General features: G+C 48.8%; 1 protein-coding gene across 1 annotated transcript in view; it reads right to left on the reverse strand.

Annotated features, from left to right (window-relative positions):
• LOC144174191 (FRAS1-related extracellular matrix protein 2-like) overlaps positions 1-19819 on the reverse strand; it is a gene marked incomplete in the record, with an annotated part of 181682 nt that overhangs the window by 47958 nt on the left and 113905 nt on the right. The window contains 7 exon segments of the mRNA XM_077702723.1: positions 634-798; positions 2099-2296; positions 5185-5394; positions 6535-6684; positions 7577-7825; positions 8346-8471; positions 16240-16470. Coding sequence (XP_077558849.1) covers positions 634-798; positions 2099-2296; positions 5185-5394; positions 6535-6684; positions 7577-7825; positions 8346-8471; positions 16240-16470 — 1329 coding nt within the window.

Consider the following 19819-nt stretch of genomic DNA (forward strand, 5'->3'; position numbering starts at 1 on the left):
AGGGATCTTTTCGCTGCGCTGTTGCCACAGAGGCTGCTGTTGCTAGGTCTCGCATATAAGAGCAGATTAATATAAAATAGGGAAAATATCACGAATTAACGCGTTAATTACCCCAAATTAATGAAAACTCAATTCAGCGTCTCCTTATAAGCACTTTCAGGAGCTCCGGAGCCCTCTCTCGACTACTTTCGGTTCCAACGCCAAGATGATACTGAAACTAGTCAAGAAATGGCGCCACAGACCCTTTATTCAATCATTGCTCCGCACTTGACAGTTTTCACGTTTAGTGGAACTGCTGAAATGTTTTTGTGTGACATGTTCTGGTGGCGCAGTGCCTCGCTTGCTTTTACCAGCTTCAGCCTGCGGTTTAGCTGTTCAGTTTCTCCACCCCCAACCTGCTCGCCTAGTAGATACTCGTTTCATATCGGATCCTCCCCCGAAACCGCATCTTATTATCTATTCGCTGCAATACTCGTTAAAAACTACGCCCCTAGCAGTTCACTCCGGCTCAGCTATGGTTTTATATTTTCACGAAGAATAATAAATGGCTCATTGTGTACGGCTTACAATGAGCTCATTTTGTGCACCGACGGTGGGTGAAGCTGCCAGCCCCGCGTTGGAGCGGAAACTCACGGTCCGAGTCGTCCCGGATGCGGATCTTGGTGACGCTGGGCTCTCCCAGCATGGCTATTCCGGCGGTGCTGCTCCGCTGGCTTCCGAGCACGAGGCGCAGCTCTTCGGGACCTTCCTTGATGCTGTCGTCCTTGATGAGGAGCTCGCACATCTTCCGGCGATCTCCTGTAGGAAGAGGGGAACACGGGTGTCCAGGGTGATTGTGGAATTGTACTAAGTGTGAACGCTTACACTGTGGGCGTCTGCATTTAGTGAAGCTTAACTTCATTGCACGAGCATCGATGATAAGCTCCAGATTTACTGTAAGTAATATACACGAGCTGGAGGTTTTGATATTGGGGCTGTTTAAATATTAGAGCAGTGTGTGGTTACCGTAGACGCTATGCTATACCATGTGGCTTTCACGGAACGTTTAGTTCAAGCGCGTTTACTATGCTAAATAGACGAGAGGAAATGGTGTAGCTAAGGCGACGACGCCACTAAACTAGCCCTTATAAAAAATGGAGCAGGCGATAACTCCCACGAGCTTCTTCACTACAGTAATTTCTCTTGTAAAGCACTCATTTCCGTTCTTAAGAATATCCTACTTATTGCTGTGCATGTGCACTTACCATGCAACAAGATACCAAGGAAAACAAATGAGCTTTAGGATTTCTTGAAGGTTATAAGATAACGTTCGAGGGGGGAGAAAAAATAACCGTCAGGGATTTCTTCAAAATAAAACAGTTGTTTCTTTTTGAGCCCTCTTTTTGTGTTTTTTCGGTGTTGTGAGGCACCATCTAAAGTTGAGAGTTTGAAAAATTCCAGTGCTGTTAGTTTCGTCAGCTAAAACATGCGCAGGCCATTTTTTGAAATTGCGCAGCTCTGCGTGTTTTCATCTTAGGGGTCAAATTTATACGTAGTTATTGATGGTGGGCTTAGGCCTCATTCCCACAGCCGTCACCTTCTCCATCACGGCACCGTAACGTCAAAAATCCGCGACGGAGACGTAACGGACTAGCGTTCGTACTGGAGCTCTTCGTCAGAGTACAGGGTCGTTTGCTAGTGATCAGTTTACCATAGAATTGAGCGTGCTTAATCTGAAAAGTAAAAAAAAAGTCCTGATATTACGATACAAGGTGACTATAATTGCTGTAATGCAAAAATAAGTTTTCTGATTGGCTGGTTTACCGCGGGGCATGGTCCCGTCGCGTTGACGGAACGGAAACGTAGAGCTCGGCTTCATGTCACCGTCGCACCGTCTTCGGCGAGAAATCGCCCGAGAAACCATCGCCCATGATGGAAGGCGGTGACGTTACGGTGACGTGACGGGGTATGGCTTCAACAGCTTTCGAAGAGACAATGCTAAGTATCTTCTTGGCTAGATAACGTAGAGAGTGGAATAGAGCGCATGTTACAATTGCAGATATTATTTCTTTTTTCAATGTTCCGGAACGCCAGTCGACTCCTGTCCCAATCGGCTTACCTGGCTCGAAGACAATGAGCGACTGGTCCGCGTTGGGCCTCTCGTCGAAGTCCAAGTCCACCTGTGCCGACCCCTGGCGCGTGTAGCAACGCACGGACGACCTCTGACTCGTGTCCCCCGATCTCACCACGGGCACTGACACCAAGCCGATTTCCTCGTTCACCACGTACTCCTCCTCCAGGAAGAACATCTTTGGGACTGCGACATCGTCACGAACCCTCACCGTAAAGGGCGCGATCACAAGAACGCACACGAGATGACGTCCCGGTGCAGTTGACTCCTTGACGCGAGAAAATGTTGGGGGCATTTCCCTGGAGCTCTGCCTGGCCGTACGTGTGCAAAACGTTTGCTACACGCGCCTAACGAGCATATTAAAAATGATAGTCTTTCTTGGGCTACTTAAACGGTAAATTTTGGTCTGCCAGCCTGCCTGCCTGCCTGCCTGCCCTGCGCTGCCTGCCTGCCCTGCGCTGCCCTGCCCTGGCCTGGCCTGCCCTACCCTGCCCTGCGAAACAGAATCTGCGCAATAGTCTTATATACCCACAGCCAAACCTAAACGTCTACGTCCGGTGGCAATCTTCATACTTTGTTGAACAAGAACAAAACATTACGCAAATATGAGGCGGAAAATCGATACATATGTGATATTTGATGTGGTCCTTTGTTAAAAATTCATGGATGCTTGGTTTTTGCGATATCAAATGAAATACTGCATCAACTGCAGAAAATCGTCGCGTGCGGTTGCCCGCGCTACTATAGCTCCTGGCGGAATCTAAAGACATCAAACGGCAACAGTAACGAAAAGTTCCACTAGACAGGTTCCACGTTCCGCTTGGAATGTACGTGGAGCAGGGCAACGTGGTTCTATAAACATTGTAGTAGAGTACCTCGAATAACGCGCGTCTCCACAGTACGTCAGCGCTGGCATCGAGGAACCCCACCTGGAGCAGCATTTTGCTTTGTTTTTTAAATGCAGAGCATTTCAGTAACTCACGATGTCACCCGCGTTGACGTCCATAGTCCGCACCGCACCACTCCCTACTATATAAAAAAAATACTATCCGGCGCCCGGTTTGGATCCCTCGACCCTGCGAGCGGAACGCAATGTACATGGTGCTCTACCCACTGCGCCACAAAGCCGACACAGAATGGGACGTTACGAACGTGCCTTATATCGTTGACTCATTCAAATTACTGCTGACGAGCGCTCTCTCGTCAGCAGTTGCCACAAGTGCAACAACATTAACGTAACGCAAACTACTTAACGTCGTGCGCACCCGGAAATGCTCTGCATTTGATCGTGCCCCTCGCGAGGGGGATGTTTCACTGCGTCTTCTCTTAGTCGCGGGACCCGTGGCGCCATCTGGCGGAGGCGCGGCACAACTCGTAGCACTTTCTTTGAAAAAGCGCCTCGAAAGCGCGGCAAATATGAAATTTTTCTTGGCAGCAGCTACCTTTTTGATTATGTAATTCTGGCTCCTGATGTCATAAGAAAGAAGTTATTTCAAGATTAGCTCCCAAAAATCGCTTCCTTTTAAAATTCACTGAAAAAAAAAAGCGCGTTGTACGTGCGATTTGGGCACCACCTACACCGTCCCTCTGCGCAAGTGCACCGAGCGACCTAAGCCAGCTGCGAGCTGCGTGAACCGCGCGGCGAGTTTCTGCACGCGATTCGTGCGCGGTATTTTCACAGCCGCCTCGACGATTTCGTGCCTGCGGTGGCTCCTTTCCTGCACAAGCGAGTGCGTTTGTGCCTCGAGTAGCATTTCAAAGAGCGATTAGAAGCGGTCGTACTCCGTGGCCGGTGCTGCCGCCATGTTGCCGGCGCCTCGGCACGCACCGTGCGGGTAGAGTGTAGTAGAAGTTGTGCGGGTGGTTTCCGCGGAGGCGTCAGCGTCAGCGCGCCTCAGGCGTGCGCGGCGCGTTTTCGTTTGCAGAAAAACCCGAAAACGTTTCATGCGGTTCACGCTTTCGTCGCGCGCGAACATGTTGCGTTCGGTAACTTCTTGGGGCCTCCAACACCGGTTTCCCCTATTCTAAAACTGTGCGGGCAGGCCCCGAAGTGGTTTTCCCTGACCGGTACTACTTGATTGAAAAATTCCCTGACAATTCCCTGACTTTTTCCCGGTGGCTCGAAATTCCCTGACTTTTCCCTGTTTTTTCATGCGCGTCTTCTGACAACACACAAACGGTTCAAAACATTTGTTTTTGGCTCAACGTTGTCGCCTGACGTTGTTTAAGTAAGCGTAGTACACGTTTTGCGTTAGTTGGTCATAGATAGCGCAATACAAACGAGCGCTGACGCGTGCCGTTTCTTCACCCCTTTTTTTTAGCGTAAAATTCACCCTGTGCAAAAATGTTCAAAAACAAACGTCATATCGATGGTACACGCATATAAAATAAATTGTTAACGCATAGCCCTGGACGAGTTGGTATGAAATGACTGAAAACGGTGCGCACGCGACGAAGTGGGTTAGAATGAGGCAAAACACTGGTGTCCACGCCTCTATTTCAGTGTATCTGTCTCGTGTGCTTTGTTTTTATCTTTTGGAAAAAAAAAGCTTAGCATTTTGACGAACTGAATTGTCCAAAACCTCAGTATTTTACTTTGTACGGTTATATCTATGCTCACGTGGTTGCTTTCCGTTAAATCTGCAGTGACATTGACAACCGACTAGAAATTCAAGAGCGAGAGTTCTAAGAGCCATAGTATAATTACATTCATTCATTCATTTATTCATTCATTCATTCATTCGTATGTATCTATGTAGAAAGGCCAGGTTAAATTTCCTATACATAGAGGGAATGATCCCCTGGACAAAGTGTTGTTTTTTTGGTGCAAACACTCGTTACTGAATCATGTTCAAGACCTCTTGGAGGTACAAGGTCATCCTAGCTTTTCAGCATCCAGCTACTACCTCAGCTAACTGAATAATTTTAGGCGCTAAACAACGGAGACCAGAAAAAACACGTAGACACAGACGATGCCCCTCAAATTATTCAGTATGTTCAATCAGCTAGCCCTGGCCACACTTCTGTTACCTCATCTAGATGTAGTACTAAGGCCAAGTACGGACTGAGCGTACCATCTGAGAGTGTGTCGTTGATGGAGACAACGGCCATGCTGGGGGCACCCACGGTGCCGTTGACGGGCGACCGCAGCACCAGCTGGAAGGTCTCCACGAACTCGAGGTCCGGCAGTCCGTAGTCGTCGAGCAGGACCACTTCGACAGTCTGCGAAGTCGATCCCCGCGGGAAGCGCACCAGCTGTCCCACGGCGATGTAGTCGCTTCCAGCTGTACGAGAGCCATCCCGTGACAGTTTATAAAAAGCAGGCCCATTATTGAACGGGGCAACCCCGCCTGCTACCAGACATTTATTAAAGCGAAAGCTTTCTTAGTGGGACCGATGGAACTCTGTCAAGAAACCAATGCATTTACCCATGGCCCTAACTAGGCCTCTCCTCTGGACACAATAAAGCTGCTTCCTCCTCCTCCTCCTCCTCCTCCTCCTCCCATACACCGGTTGGTCCACCGAAAAGCTCTGATGAGATCACTGAACACACGGCGCATGCGTGAAACCGCGCTTCCATTGTGTCGGAACGGTTACTTGAAAATCGTGAAAAAGGAATGGTTCTAGATAAGACAGCACAAGCATCGATCATGGACGAGTACAATAGTATATCCTTATCTCATAAGACTCGTATCGGTATACATTTAGGTCGCTCGTAGATGCATCTACTTAGTGCGCGATATTGGTCGCATGGGTTCGTCCTTCGTTTGCGATTTGGGCCTTTGAGGGCTTGATGATCGATTGAACTCACTTCCAGCGAAGGTCGGACAAACTTGTAGCTTTCGCGCTGCTCTCAAGTTTTTTTGGAAGGGATGATAAATTTTATTAGGGTTTCTTGGCTCTCCTACCTAAGATAATGCGAAGCAGAATACCGAGGGATTTATTCAAGGCCATGGCGGTCACTTCTTGAATGGCCAAAACTCCCGAGCAAGCTAGCTTTCTGAAATCTGGAACCGGTCTCAATTGCGGGCACCATGGTGCGGGTGCTGCTTCGACAAATTTATCCCGAGTTTATATTGGCAGTGGATAGAACAATGTGTCATATAACTTTGGCATAATAAAATGTCATCGGGTGGCTTCAGTGCTTTTTTTCTCCTTTGGCTATTTTTCTATCGTCAGTGAAGCAAAATTTCGTAGATGCGCGACATCTCATCAATGCGCTGATTTTATGGCCAAAATAACTGAGTTTATCGTGATCCAGTCCTGCTGTGCTAAAAGTTATATACTTTAACGGGAAGAGGCAGCTTATTGAAATTTAAAATAGGCCGCAGAATATAGCGTCCTGAAAAGGGGTTGGAATCTAGCCATCGTGCTAACTTGTGAGAGATAAGCAGTGGAATGTAAGCATCCCAGGGCTTACACACCTTGAGCGCTAGGTGGCGTGGTCTGCTTTGAGCGCACCATGACAGACGAAGGTACAGTCAGGTCGGGGCCGTCCCTGAGCACGGTCACCTCGAAGCTTCCCACGCTTTCATCCACTTCGTAACTGGGCTTCTCAAAGTAAAAATACGGCGCTGCAACGAGAAAGAAGCGATTGTGAAAAGTCGTTGACTGCAAGCCCTACTATTTGGTCTAAAAATGCAAAAAAGGCTCGAAAGATGACACATTATTGAGAATCAGAGACACAGGCATAACGCGTGAGTGAATACCTCCCAATGCACTCTTCCGCCCTAAAAAAGGATACATTAGTACGCACGCATACGTTTTCAGTAAAAGTGGCCACGAACACAGTCACCTGTTTTTCGCTTTCGTTTTTCAGAAAGATCATTGAAGAGAAAATTTATCTTTAAGCACAAAGCCTTTTATCCAAAGCGGTCTACTCAAAAAATACTGCACCTCACTTTTGTACATGATATTCTAGGACTTTTTGAAGCGCATTTCATGACGTTTGGTACGTTAATGCTCCTCGTCAGTGACTATTTTGCACTGCACGTAAGCTGATATCATACAAACAAATAATATATAAACCACGGTGCGCCAGCTTGTCGATATTATGTAAAAAATAAATAGAGGCGGTGCTTGCCTGTCTATTATAGGGAATGAAAGGCTGAAGGTAGTGACGCGGCACCTAAAAAGACGCACGAGGGACCTCGTTGTCTTCGATGACGGGAAGGAAATTCTGGTACTTCCGCGGAGCCATTCGTCGGCTGCGCATGATGTCACTTGTACTAGAGTCCTTTAAACAGCTAAAACCCGAGAGTTCCTCTGTGGAAAGGGGGCGGGAGTACATGACCTGCTTTTACTAGCTTCTCAGCAGGAACCAAGCGCAGGGAGCACACGGTAATTAAGTGTGCTCATAAAATTACCCCGACCATTGGCAACTGGCCGAGTCTTCACAGCTAGATTCTCGGTGGTCTTCTAAACCACGATTTCGGCGTGTAGGGGGAGAAAGAAAGCGGTGCTGACCGTCTCTGGCGTCAGCCGATATCGTGACGACCGCCGAGCCATTCTTGCCCACTCTGCCGTTGCGCGGCGACGTCAGAGTGACAGTGAAGTTCTCCGGTCCCTCGTAAAGGGAGTCGTCGATGATGACCACGCGGCACATCTGTTCTGCATCACCGGGCCTGAAGCGAACGTAGCTGCTCTGATCTGCGGGCCTGGCCACGTAGTCTGAGTAGGACTCCAGAGGGGAGGGCTGGGAACTCGTGGCCGTGCCTGAAGAAAGAAAAAAAAATCCACGTAGAACGGAAAGACATGAGCAGGATGCTTTTCTCTTCACTATAACCCGTTTTTCCGCATTGCTTAGAAATTACACTGCACACAGGTATGCATATGGCTCCCACTAAGTTACACAAGAGTCCGATGCTCTGATTTTGTAAATGAAATCTTGGTTTGCTTTCATATAACGTCATTTGTATTATGTGTCATTATTAATGTTTTAATTTCTTTACAAAATAAGAAACATCCGTGTATATTATAGCATCTTATCGGATTCCACAATTAGGATTTCGTTCACTCTGTCATCAGCGTATTCTTCTCATGTAGGAAACTAAACGCGTTCACTCGTTCGGTTAATTTGATTGACCCCATTCTCTGCAGGTATTCTGTTGTCGTCGTGTTGATGCCGCGCACGGGTTCACCAAGGAAAGCGCTGAGTAAACGCAAACTTTCTGATTCGTAGAAAGCAAAGCAATGGTAAGCTACGACGATTCGGCTCGGCAAGTCACCGTCTCACCTGGATGAGTGACGCACAGCACGCTGGTGTCTGCGGCCACATCTCCGCTCCTGCGGATGCTCAGCAACACCTCTGCAAGATCCTCGCCCACCGTCACGTTCGTTTCGACGAACGACATCGTCGGCTCTGTATAGAAACGCGCCATTGAGAGCTCAGTGCTGGCACGGGAAGGAAGGCATAATCCGCGTACTGAGCGAGATAGGATAAACAATGCTTGCTCATCTCTGTGCCTAGCAGTGCCCGCGAATGCCTAGCCTACTGTTGATTAATGCGCCTTTGCTGAGTTGGGTAGTCGAAGGTTGGGCCTCAGGTTTTCAGCTGGTAAAAGAGCACGTGAGGAAATCTAGCTTGAATAGCCACGGAGGAGGCCTTCTAACTTGGTTCACATGACGTTCCACAGTACGGCACGTCTTGGCATCATCATCATCATCATCATCATCATCATCATCATCATCATCATCATCCTATCTACGCCCACTGCAGGGCAAAGGCCTCTCCCATTAATCTCCAATTATCCAGGTCCTGTGCTAACTGCATTGTATGGACGACGAATTCTTTCCAGCTATTTGAGTTTAGAAGTCATTTTTGTATGTATAGTTTTTGTATGTATAGTAGCGTGGTCTTTAGTGCAGACGTGCGGGAGCCGATCTACGTTCTTCACTTCGGCTCTGTCGATTTTCGATGATTACGCCGATAATTCAACTTGAATCCCCCAACTTTTTTCCCCAAGTGATCCGCGAAGTTGAGAGGAAAAGGTGGATGCCCGACTTTAAGGTAGGGGACCATTTTTCGTGCATTTACGGACTCTTTTTCTGGAATCGCCACGCCGACCGGCGCTAAGCCTAACGCCAGCTGGGCCTGCCGGCCGAAGTCGCCGCTGCGCCTAGGCGTGTTCGTGGACGCCTAGGCCTGACGCCGGAGTTGTCACCGGCGCGGACCTTCAGGGTGGACCTATTTCATCAAGATCCAAAGAAACATGGCCGGCGCCATGCGAATTGAAGTCGACGGTGAGGAAATTCAACCGGACCAAGTGACCAGAGCTCAAGGCTGGCAAGTGGCAGGTGAAAAACTTCAAGCGCTGCAACAACAGCAACGAGAACGAAGCCTAATGGCCAACACCCGAGCAAGTAAGCCCACCAGGGAAGCCGACTCATCTCGTCGGCCGGCTAATAATTTCAAGAGCAGGATCCTCAAGGCCGCGAGAATGCCCGAGCTACCTAAAGAAGATATCAAGGTCATCATGAGACCGAGGGGGGGCCTCGACGTCAGTGTGGTATCACGCTTTGAAATTAGCCGCGCCATCACCGTTGCCGCTGACGTCAGCAGAGAAGAAGCCAAGAGAGACGTCATATGTCCAAACAAACAACAAAACATCGTCATCGTCAGTACCCCAAAGAAAGAAAACGCCGACCGCTACGCGGCAGTGTCGAAGCTCACGGTCTACGGCGCCGCGCACGACGTTAGTGCATACGTATCGGCACCTCACGGGACAGTGAAAGGAGTCATCAGAGGGGTTCCCCTCACGGATTCGGCCCAAGAGATAAACGACTTTATCGTCCATGAATTTAACCCGACAGCCCTGCAGGCCAACAGAATCGGCAAAACGTTGTCGGTCGTCATAGCCTTCAGCGGCGGGAAAGTGCCAAATTACGTCAAGTACGGCAACCTGCTGGTGGAATGCTCACTGTACAGAAAGCAAATTGACAAGTGCTTTCAATGTGGCCGCTTGGGCCACAGAATGGATGTTTGCCCAAATCCGACGAACCGTATCTGCCGCGGCTGCGGAATCCAGAACCCGGGAGAAGACCACAACCACGACTGTAAGCCAAAGTGCAGCCTATGTGGAGGAGACCACCTCACAGCAGACAAAGTATGCAAGGCCCGATACAAGACCCCATACGTCGTGCGTAAGCGAAGATGGGAGCGCCAAAGGTCAGCCTACGAAGAAAGTTCCAGAACACCACCAAATCGAGAGGAGACGCCAGCTGCGCGGAAGTCGTCGCCCCCTCACCAAGAGCGCCAGAGCCGGCGCTCACTCTCCAGGGGGAGAGAAAGAAGACGGAGCAATAGCTGTGCCTCGAGACCAGGTTCGAGGACGTCATCGCCAGGCGCCGACACCAAGGCTCGCAGGCGCGAGTCCCGCTCGAGGTCGAAGACTAGGAGCAGTACGCCGAAGCGGATCGCCGGAAAACAGGTGGGTTGGGCAACTGGGTCTTCTGTCGCTCACAGCAACGACAAAGAATTCCCCCCTCTCACCCCCTCCCCTCTCAGTAGCAATTGCAAAGAATGCTCTGAACTTAGAAAGGAATGTGCCGAGCTTAAGAAGCTTATAGCACAACAAAACCAACAGATTAAAGCGCTCATGGAGCGCATGGAGGCACGCGACAGAACCGAGAAATCGGAGGATAGTACCAAGAGAAAGGTAGCTAAGAGAGACACCCATTCCCCTGAACTACCGCAAGGTGAGGCAATGGAGGCCGACAGGATAGAACCGGCTCCGTCCCAAGCAACGCATCCGACTATACCACAGCAACCAGAACCTACCCTGCAAACCATCATGAACATGCTGTCTCAAATTTCAAATCAACAGGCTGAGACCAACAATCAAGTGGGAATTCTTACCGAGCAAATGAGAAACCTTACGTCAAGACTAGATAACTTAGAAGCCAAGTATAACCAAGTGTCCTCAAGAATGTCGACTTTCGATGCAAAGCTCAAACACACGACACTAGTAATGAGGAAGTCACACAAGACCGCGCTCCACAGCAAACCGCACCATGGAACTAATCCCGCAGAAGGTAACACCCCTCAAGACAATGAAGAAGAATAGAAACAAACAAAGCTTGACAACGATTTATCAATGGAATTGCAGGGGTATAAAGAACAAATTAAGCGAGCTTCATCTATACATCGAAACACTGGAACAGAAACCAGATGTTATAGTACTACAAGAAACCAACGAGAGGCCCAAATTGGCGGGGTACGTTACGTATACGGACCCAAGTGAAAAGAGCACGGCGACCTTGGTTACAAAAAACGTAGCGGCAACACAACACATGACAACCCAAAGAGGCTGCGAACACGTGCTAGTAGAAATTCACAGCAGGGATATAGGCAGCAGTAAAAACATATTTATATTAAATGCCTACTGCCGACCGTCTAAAAAGGACGTGGACATCGAAGGCACCATGCTGGATTGCATCCGAGCAGCAAAAGCTAGACCGACGCTGATATTAGGCGATTTTAACGCCCCACACACGCAGTGGGGATACAAATTCCAGTCGAGAAGGGGCAAGCACCTCATGAACGCTATAGAAAAACATAACGCTACAATACTAAACGAGCTGAAGACCCCCACCAGGATAGGCACGAGCACGGCCAGAGACACCACGCCGGACCTATCACTTCTGATAGGAGACTTGGACGTCACCTGGGCTAATCTAGACACTAACCTCGGATCAGACCATGACATCATCTCCTTGAAGATCAGGGGACAAGACTTCAGGGCAAAACTAGGACAGGCCAGGATCACCGACTGGGATCGCCTCAGAAGAAGAACAGAGATTGAATACGAAGACGGTCAGGGAACTGGGAACTACCAAGACTGGGCCAAAAAACACCTGAACTGGGTGGAGGAATATACCCAGAAAATAGCCACTACAATACAAACCCCATATGTGGACAACAAGCTGGCTCACATCTGGGAGGCGAGACACGCGCTAACCAAGAGATGGAAACGGCAAAGGCGCAATAGAAAGCTACGAAAGCGCATACACGAGCTCAATAGGCAGGCGGCAGAATACGCAGCTCAGCTCTGTAAAGAAAATTGGTTAAGGATATGCGACGGGCTCCAGGGAACCCTGTCTGCGAGGAAAACATGGAGCCTCCTACGGCACCTCATTGACCCTCTGAACACCAAAAGTGCGATCAATCGAAATCTCGCACGCACGCTGAATAATTTTAAAGGAGACAGCAAGCGCCTGATAGAGGTGCTCAAAGACAAGTATTTGAAAACGGAAAAGTCGGGAGCACCGATACCCGGATACGAGGGAAGGGAAAACCCGGACTTGGACCAACCCTTCACCGATCTGGAGTTGGTAACAGCGATCGATGAGAGCAACCAAGCCAGCTCCCCAGGGAAGGACGCCATTACCTACAAACTGCTGAGGAATCTCAGCGACGGTAGTCGAAGTGAGCTCTTAGGATATATAAACAAGGCCTGGAACGAAGGGTCACTGCCCAAGGAATGGAAGGAAGCAGAGGTACGGTTCATACCGAAGCCAGGCAAGACTCCACACGTCGATAACATGAGGCCCATCTCTCTGACGTCGTGTGTGGGAAAAGTGGTCGAGCGCATGATCCTGAAAAGGCTGCAGAGACACCTTGATGCCACCGATCGGATGCCGTCGTCCATGTACGGTTTCAGGGAACACCTGGGCACCCAGGATGTCCTCCTGCAACTAAATGAATTAGTCATCAAAAAGGCCAAGAACCAGACCCCGAGGGCAATATTAACCCTTGACCTCAAGGGAGCCTTTGACAATGTGACGCACGAGAGCATTCTTCGCAGTCTGAATAACACGAATTGCGGGGAAAGAATCTACAGTTACGTCAAAGACTTCCTCAGCAATAGGACTGCTATAATCAAGATTGGGGAGGAGAAGTCACAGCCTATAGCACTAGGGGACAGAGGAACTCCGCAAGGGTCTGTTCTGTCCCCGCTGCTTTTCAACCTGGCGCTTCTACCTCTACCAGCATTACTAGAGAAAATAGAAGGAATAGATCACGCCTTTTATGCGGACGACATTACGGTCTGGACAGCGCAAGCGGGCTCAGAAGGGTGGATGGAGGAAACACTCCAAAGGGCAGCGGACGTAGTCCAGGAATATGCAAGCACCTGCGGTCTCTGCTGCTCACCGCAAAAATCAGAGCTATTAGTGATACAGCCAAGACCCAAAAAGGCAGACAAGAGAAACATAAGCATAGTTATAGACGACTGCAGCATCACACCGACGACTCACACCAAGATCCTTGGCCTAATAATACAGGAGAATGGTAAAGCCCGAACCGCACTCAGAAAGCTCAAGAGCACATCCGAACAAATCATGAACATGATTAGAAGGATCACAAATAAGAGAAGAGGACTAAAAGAAGAGGAATCCCTCAGGCTTGTCCAAGCCTTTGTGATTTCGAGAATCACCTACTCAGCTCCCTACCTCCAGCTTTTGAAAAACGAAAGGGACCAACTGGACACAGTTATTAGAAAAGCTACGAAGCTCGCGCTGGGCATTCCGATACACTCATCCACCGAGAAGCTACTGGGAATGGCCAAGCATAATACGGTCTCCGAACTGATCGAAGCGCACCTATCAAACCAAAGGGTGCGACTGAGCCAAACAAAAGCAGGAAGAGCCGTCCTAGATAAAATAGGATGGCAAGAAGCTTATCGTCAAAACAAAGGCCCTATACCACGCGCATGGGCCGAAACGGTGGGTAGCAAACCGTTACCTCAAAACATGAAGCCGGACAGAAACGAAGGAAGACGACAGGCCAGAGCGAAGACCCTAAACGAGTCTCTAATTAAAGAAACAGGAGTGACGTACACCGACGCCTCACTTCCGAAACACTCAATGAGAGCAACGATTGCAATAACAGGAAGGGACGTGCTCATCACGTGTGCCTCAGTCATCACACCAAGCCCAGAGGAAGCTGAGGAAATAGCAATTGCCGTAGCCTTGACCCAACCAAAAGCGACAAAAATAGTCACGGACTCCCAAAAAGCATATAGGAACTTCAGACAAGGATGGGTTTCTTATAAGGCAGTGAGAATCCTCCAAAGGAAAGTACCACCAAGCCACAAAATAGAGCTAATATGGGTGCCAGCCCACTCTTCGGTGGAGGGCAATGAATTTGCCCACCAACAGGCCCGAGAACTAATCAGCCGGGCAGAGGGGCAGGAACAGCTACCCATAACGAGCTACAGGGACATAGTCAATCACTATAAAGACGGGAGGAAGCGATATCCTGAACCACACCATTCTCTAAGCAGAGCGCAGCAAGTCATATACAGACAGTTCCAAGCCGGGTCGTTCCCCCACCCTTACCTCCGAAACAAGTTCTACCCGGATAGATATGAGAAAGAATGTCCCAACTGCAGACAACTGGGCACACTCCAGCACATAATAGGGGAGTGCAATTTTCCCAAGTTTACCCCTCCCCCCCTCCCCCCCTCCCCTCACATCAACCCTGAGCGATGGGAGACCTTGTTGTCTAGCCCTGCCCTGGAAGAACAGATCGCGCTGATCACCAGAGGACAGGAGTACCTGGAAACATATGGGGCCTGAGAAGAGGGCACCACCCCATCAAGCGCCTAAACGGCTCTAGAATGCTCAATAAAGTTTGTTCTCTCTCTCTCTCTCTCTTTAGTGCAGGTCTGATTGGTATGAGGGCACTCTCGAAAGACTTACTGGTTGGTGGATATTGGCGATATTGTTCTTAGCCTCCGTGTTCTTACAAAGGTTGCTAAAGAAGTATCCTGACAACGTTTATGGTCACTTCTTTAATTCGGAAACCCGATGCGCTGGCAGAGTAGCCGGGGCATTCCGATGCAACGAACGGGGTAGTGGGTTCGGTTCCGGCTGCGGTGAATATACTTGCAGGAAAGGCGTGTGCAATTCCTTGAGCACGAGACTCCTCGCACGTTAATTAGCACCACGTACGTAGTGCGAATGATTTATAACAAATTTGCGGTCATTGACCAAGTCAGTTGAAAAAAGTTGATGTTTCGGATCCCAGTAAATCATTCGATGTGTGATCAAGCACTTCGAATGTTTTACTGACCTACCGTACGGGGTGTGTCTACCTGCATCCTTGGTTCTTTTCATTGCATTTGATTCAAAATCAAGGGATTGTGTATGCCGGCAATTGGAAAAGACAACATATTATATGTTTCGCTAAGTTTTTGTGTGCTTTTTGCCTCACCAGTTATGGCTTACCAGTAAAAAAAAAATCTCCTCCCCCCCCCCCCCCCCCCTCCACCGGTCGCGAAAAAAAAAATGTGTTAACAACGTTATTTTAGCTATCATGTCTGCGAGTGCGATGCAGTGACTATTGCTGAAAAGCAGTTCATGTGAGCACCGTCTCTCTCTCTCTCTCTCTCTCTCTCTCTCTCTCTCTCTCTCTCTCTCTCTCTCTCTCTCTCTCTCTCTCTCTCTCTCTCTCTCTCTCTCTCTCTCTCTCTCTCTCTCTCTCTCTTTTTGCTCGAAATTTTTAGGTACGCTATAACACGTCCTAAAACCATATGTGCTGGGATAATCCTTGTACTTGCACGCCACGCGCACGCAACACTGTCTCTTGCCCCAGAGTAACCTATCCTTGCGTGCATCGACGCATTCCATCGCTCACAATGCCACAAGGAACGTCAGGGTATTTTCACCTCAGCCTGTGCATCTTCTCACCCAATTGTGCTCTCAGCCCTAGGCACAGTGATAGCTGCCACAAACGATTTCTGGCTGAAATAGTACCGTTGTAGTCCGAGCTTACAAATCTTCCGAGAGCTGTGAAATAATTTTCTTGGAATCGGAAGGCGCAAATACAGGGCGGGTCTGCAGACCGTCTTGCGGAATCTAAAACTGTTCCTCCCAAAGACGCGCCTCTAAAGTTTACTTTCGCAAAACTAGGTTTTAGCTCAGCTGGAGTGAGCCTAGTGATCTGAGCTTAGCAGTGAGCTGGAAGGCCCAGCAGTCAATGTCTACATGTGCTCGCTGCGAACACGCCTAAACTTCTGTCCCGACGGATGCGGCAGAATATTTCCACCGACTGCAGTGACGTTCAGGATAGTATTAGACGACCCGCTTTTCTCCTCTAAAAGATATCACGCGAGCGGGCAGCATACCGTCTTCGGCGTCGTGCACAGTGACGACGGCCTTGTCCGGGGACTCTGTGGCGGTCATGAGCGCCTGGCCCAGCACGATGAGGAACTCCTCTCGGCGCTCGAAGACCCCGTCGTCCAGCAGCCGTAGCCTCCACTCGGCCTCGGCCTGGCCCGGGTTGAACTGCACCTGGCGAGCGTAGGCGCCGGAGAAGTCCAGGCCCTGGCGCGCGCTCAGGTTGCGCGCCGATATTCCTGCGGGGCCGCAGAGGAGTAAAAAAGGGGAGGATAAGGACCGTGAGAGAGCGAGACGGGAGGATGGCGGAATAAGAACGACAACGATAAATTGAGCGTGAGTACGACATCCCCGGCGTATGGCGACACGCCGTGACCTGTTGCTCTCTCGTAAACTTGGTTTCCCCGAATATTTGGTTGAGCATCCCTCCAAAAGAGAGCAGCGCTGCACAGAACTAAGCTCCCTCACTTACGTTTTGTTGTTGAGAGCCCCCATCAGTTATTTCATTACGTACACAGTGATAATGTATAAAAAAAATTAAGCCGTTTCACTCGATGTGAAAGCTGTCGGAAGGGCAGAGCAGTGATTCGCCATAACGGGCTGTTGCACCGTTATCCGCTCACTGCTGCCACCCAATGCATTTCAAATTTCCCGCCTTCGCCGTGCTCGTGCGCCCCCTGCCTGACATTGCGCCAGCGGGAGTTCTGTTCTTTTTTGTGCTTGCTTTAATTTCGTATGCTGGAGCTGTTTTGCGTCATTTCGAACGCGTAATTATTTTCTTGCGCGGCTGGAGCCTTTCTGCTGCATTCGAAAGCGTAATTATTTTCTTGCGCGGCTGGAGCCATTCTGCACCATTTCGAATGCACCATTTTTTTCTTGCGCGACCGCCTTTTTTCGCTTACTATCGTAAAAACCAATTCAACGAGCGTTCCTAACTAAATGGACGTGGGGGCTGCCGGCTATATACACAGATGTTGCCTCAAATGTACCTGCAGTTTTCTTTGCGCTAAATAACTAGAAGTATAAGTGCCAGCGGTTCACTAGGTTTCAACGGTTATGAGGTTATGACTATTTAAACGGCGTGGTTTTACCGTTTTGGAAGCCTCAGCGTGACTCCCTGACTCCGGCAGAGAAGGCTCTACGTGGGTCCGTTATCTCGCTGCGCCGCCTGATTCCGACAGTCGCATCGACCGTTAGCGAGCTAAGACGACAAGGCGAGCCTGTAAAGTGCTCTGCACTTAAAGACGGTGACACAGCCAGGCAAGAGGAAAGGGTATGACACCATTTTTGCCGCTCCTTCTGTTCAAGATATAAAATGCTAGAAACTCGTGCTTGTTGTGTCACACGTGACGTTAAACAGCACGTCAGAAACGGGCAAGAAATAAAAAATTGACAAAGGCTGTTGATATAGTTTGTTTACTCATTTTTGTTGTTATGTTTTGATGCGCTGTTCAATGCCATTAATACCGGTTACGCCTCTGCAAAACCATCCCACACACCACCATTGAAAGTCGTCGAAAGGAAAAACGTTGTCTTCACAGGGTTTTTACCGGGGGAAATTGTTTCAAAGGGACTAGTTCCTTAAAGGGACCCTGCAACACCTTTTTCAACTTTTTTTGAAATCTTAAATACTTGCAGAACGTAGTCACCCAACAAACCCAGTACACAGATAAGGGGGTCGCAAAGTACCTTAGCCAGAATTACTGCTCTATGCTCATCAGATAACTTCGAAACTCGCTCAAATGATTTTTCTCTCTTTCCCGGTCTTGACGTTCTTCGACGACCCGAATCACGACACTGAGGCCACGTAGCGGCTGTTGGCCGGTTTTCCTCTAGTTGCATCAATGAGCGCTTTTCGATAGCAACTTTAAAAATAAAGCCACAAAAGCAAAGCAGAAATGGGAGGCGTATCTGGTGCGACGAGCAAATCACGCAGTGCCGCTCCGTGCTGGCGATAACTGCAGCTTTCGCAGTGCTTCCAGACGCGAAGGAAAAGGTGAAAGCGTTTGTCGAACGTGTTCCAGGTTCCCTTCAATTTTGACACGCCGGCTGCTTATTCGTACTAGCACATTATACTTTTAATAACAAATTTTGAATGCCAGAATTCGTAATACTGTCTCACGCCAACTTCAATGGCAAAGTTTGCCAACGTCCAACAGCGCTCGTGTTGTGTACTTCTGCCTCGTTCCGCTCAGTTTCACTGTTTAATAATAACGAATATATAATAACTAGCCCGGTTTTAGACCTTATTGTCCAATACATTCACGTGTGGTGGCATCGCGCAATTGTTTTATGTATGACTGTGAAACGCCCTGGCTGCGTTTTTTCTCTGCTCAGTATCGCAACTATATTGTATTTTTTTGTTTTTATATTCTTCCTTATACATAATAATAAATGTTATTTTCATTCAGTAATTTACGCGTAATATTATTCTGGGTGAACCGAAATAATGACCTCGAAAAGTTGCAGACAAATGACACACGGCAAGCAGCCCTCATATTTTCGCAGCGGGATCAAATTTACCTAATTGGAGGAACAAACCGCGGACCACCGCACATGTCTAAGGCAACCACTCCCCAACTAATAGCTGGTAACTAGCCAGAGACAGCGCAAGATATTCAACAGCCTGCTGCCTCACACCGGAGTCAGAGCCAACGGTCAAATATGCAGAAATTTTTGCCCACCACCGCTAGGGCAGAACCTTCCCGACCCCGCATTTCAAGCTATCCAGAGAAGAAGCTACCCCGCTCCGAAAACCCGACTGGTGTCCCCATCGCACCCCTTCTTCCTGCCATCTACCCTCAACACCCAGCTACAGTCGAACCTTGCTATAGCGAACTCGGATATAGCGAATTATCGAATATAGCGAACTAAATACGAAGTTTGTTTGGTCACGCTTCCTTTTAATGACACCTATTCTTTTTATAACGAAACCTAAACCTCGAGAGCCGCGCGATATCGGCTATAACGAATGAATATTTGGTTCCCGCGAGGCTCAAAACTCGACAGCTAGCATAATAAAAGCACAATTTTATAAAAGTGATACAAAACAACCGTTTTTAAGTAGCTTAAGGACTTTTATTGCGTGGACACTGTGAAAAACTTCATTTCGCTCAGCCTGTGAAAAGCCACTAGGCGAAGGCCACGTCCTCCTTCAAGTAAATGAGAACGCCGGCCTGTTTTGCCGAACGAGCTTTGTTCTGTTGTAATTTCACGTTCTCGCGTTCCGGTCTGTTTAGTCTGAAATGCCACAAGGAGACCGATAAGGATTACCTCGTTTATAGTGGGTTCGAAGCCTAGAACAATGCGTTTTTTATTTAGGATTGTTGCGCAAGCCAGATTGCCGACTTATTAGAGCCAATTTTTACCTCTACGGTTACAACGAATATCGGATATAACGAACTAATCTACTGCCCCGATACTATTTCGTTCTAACGAGGTTTGGCTCTACTTGTAATTTATGTTTACCCAGTGCCGTCAGGTATACGACTGCCAACAAACCCCAGACGCAACCTCAACCCCCTGCCCTTTGACGACCAGTGAGCGGCCTGCCTGACAACCCGCACCCTGGGACCCAGTGTGACCTGA

Source organism: Haemaphysalis longicornis, unplaced genomic scaffold (assembly GCF_048455015.1).
Source record: "Haemaphysalis longicornis isolate Haplotype H1 unplaced genomic scaffold, Haemaphysalis longicornis Haplotype H1 scaffold_3, whole genome shotgun sequence".
Taxonomy (NCBI): Eukaryota; Metazoa; Arthropoda; class Arachnida; order Ixodida; family Ixodidae; genus Haemaphysalis; species Haemaphysalis longicornis.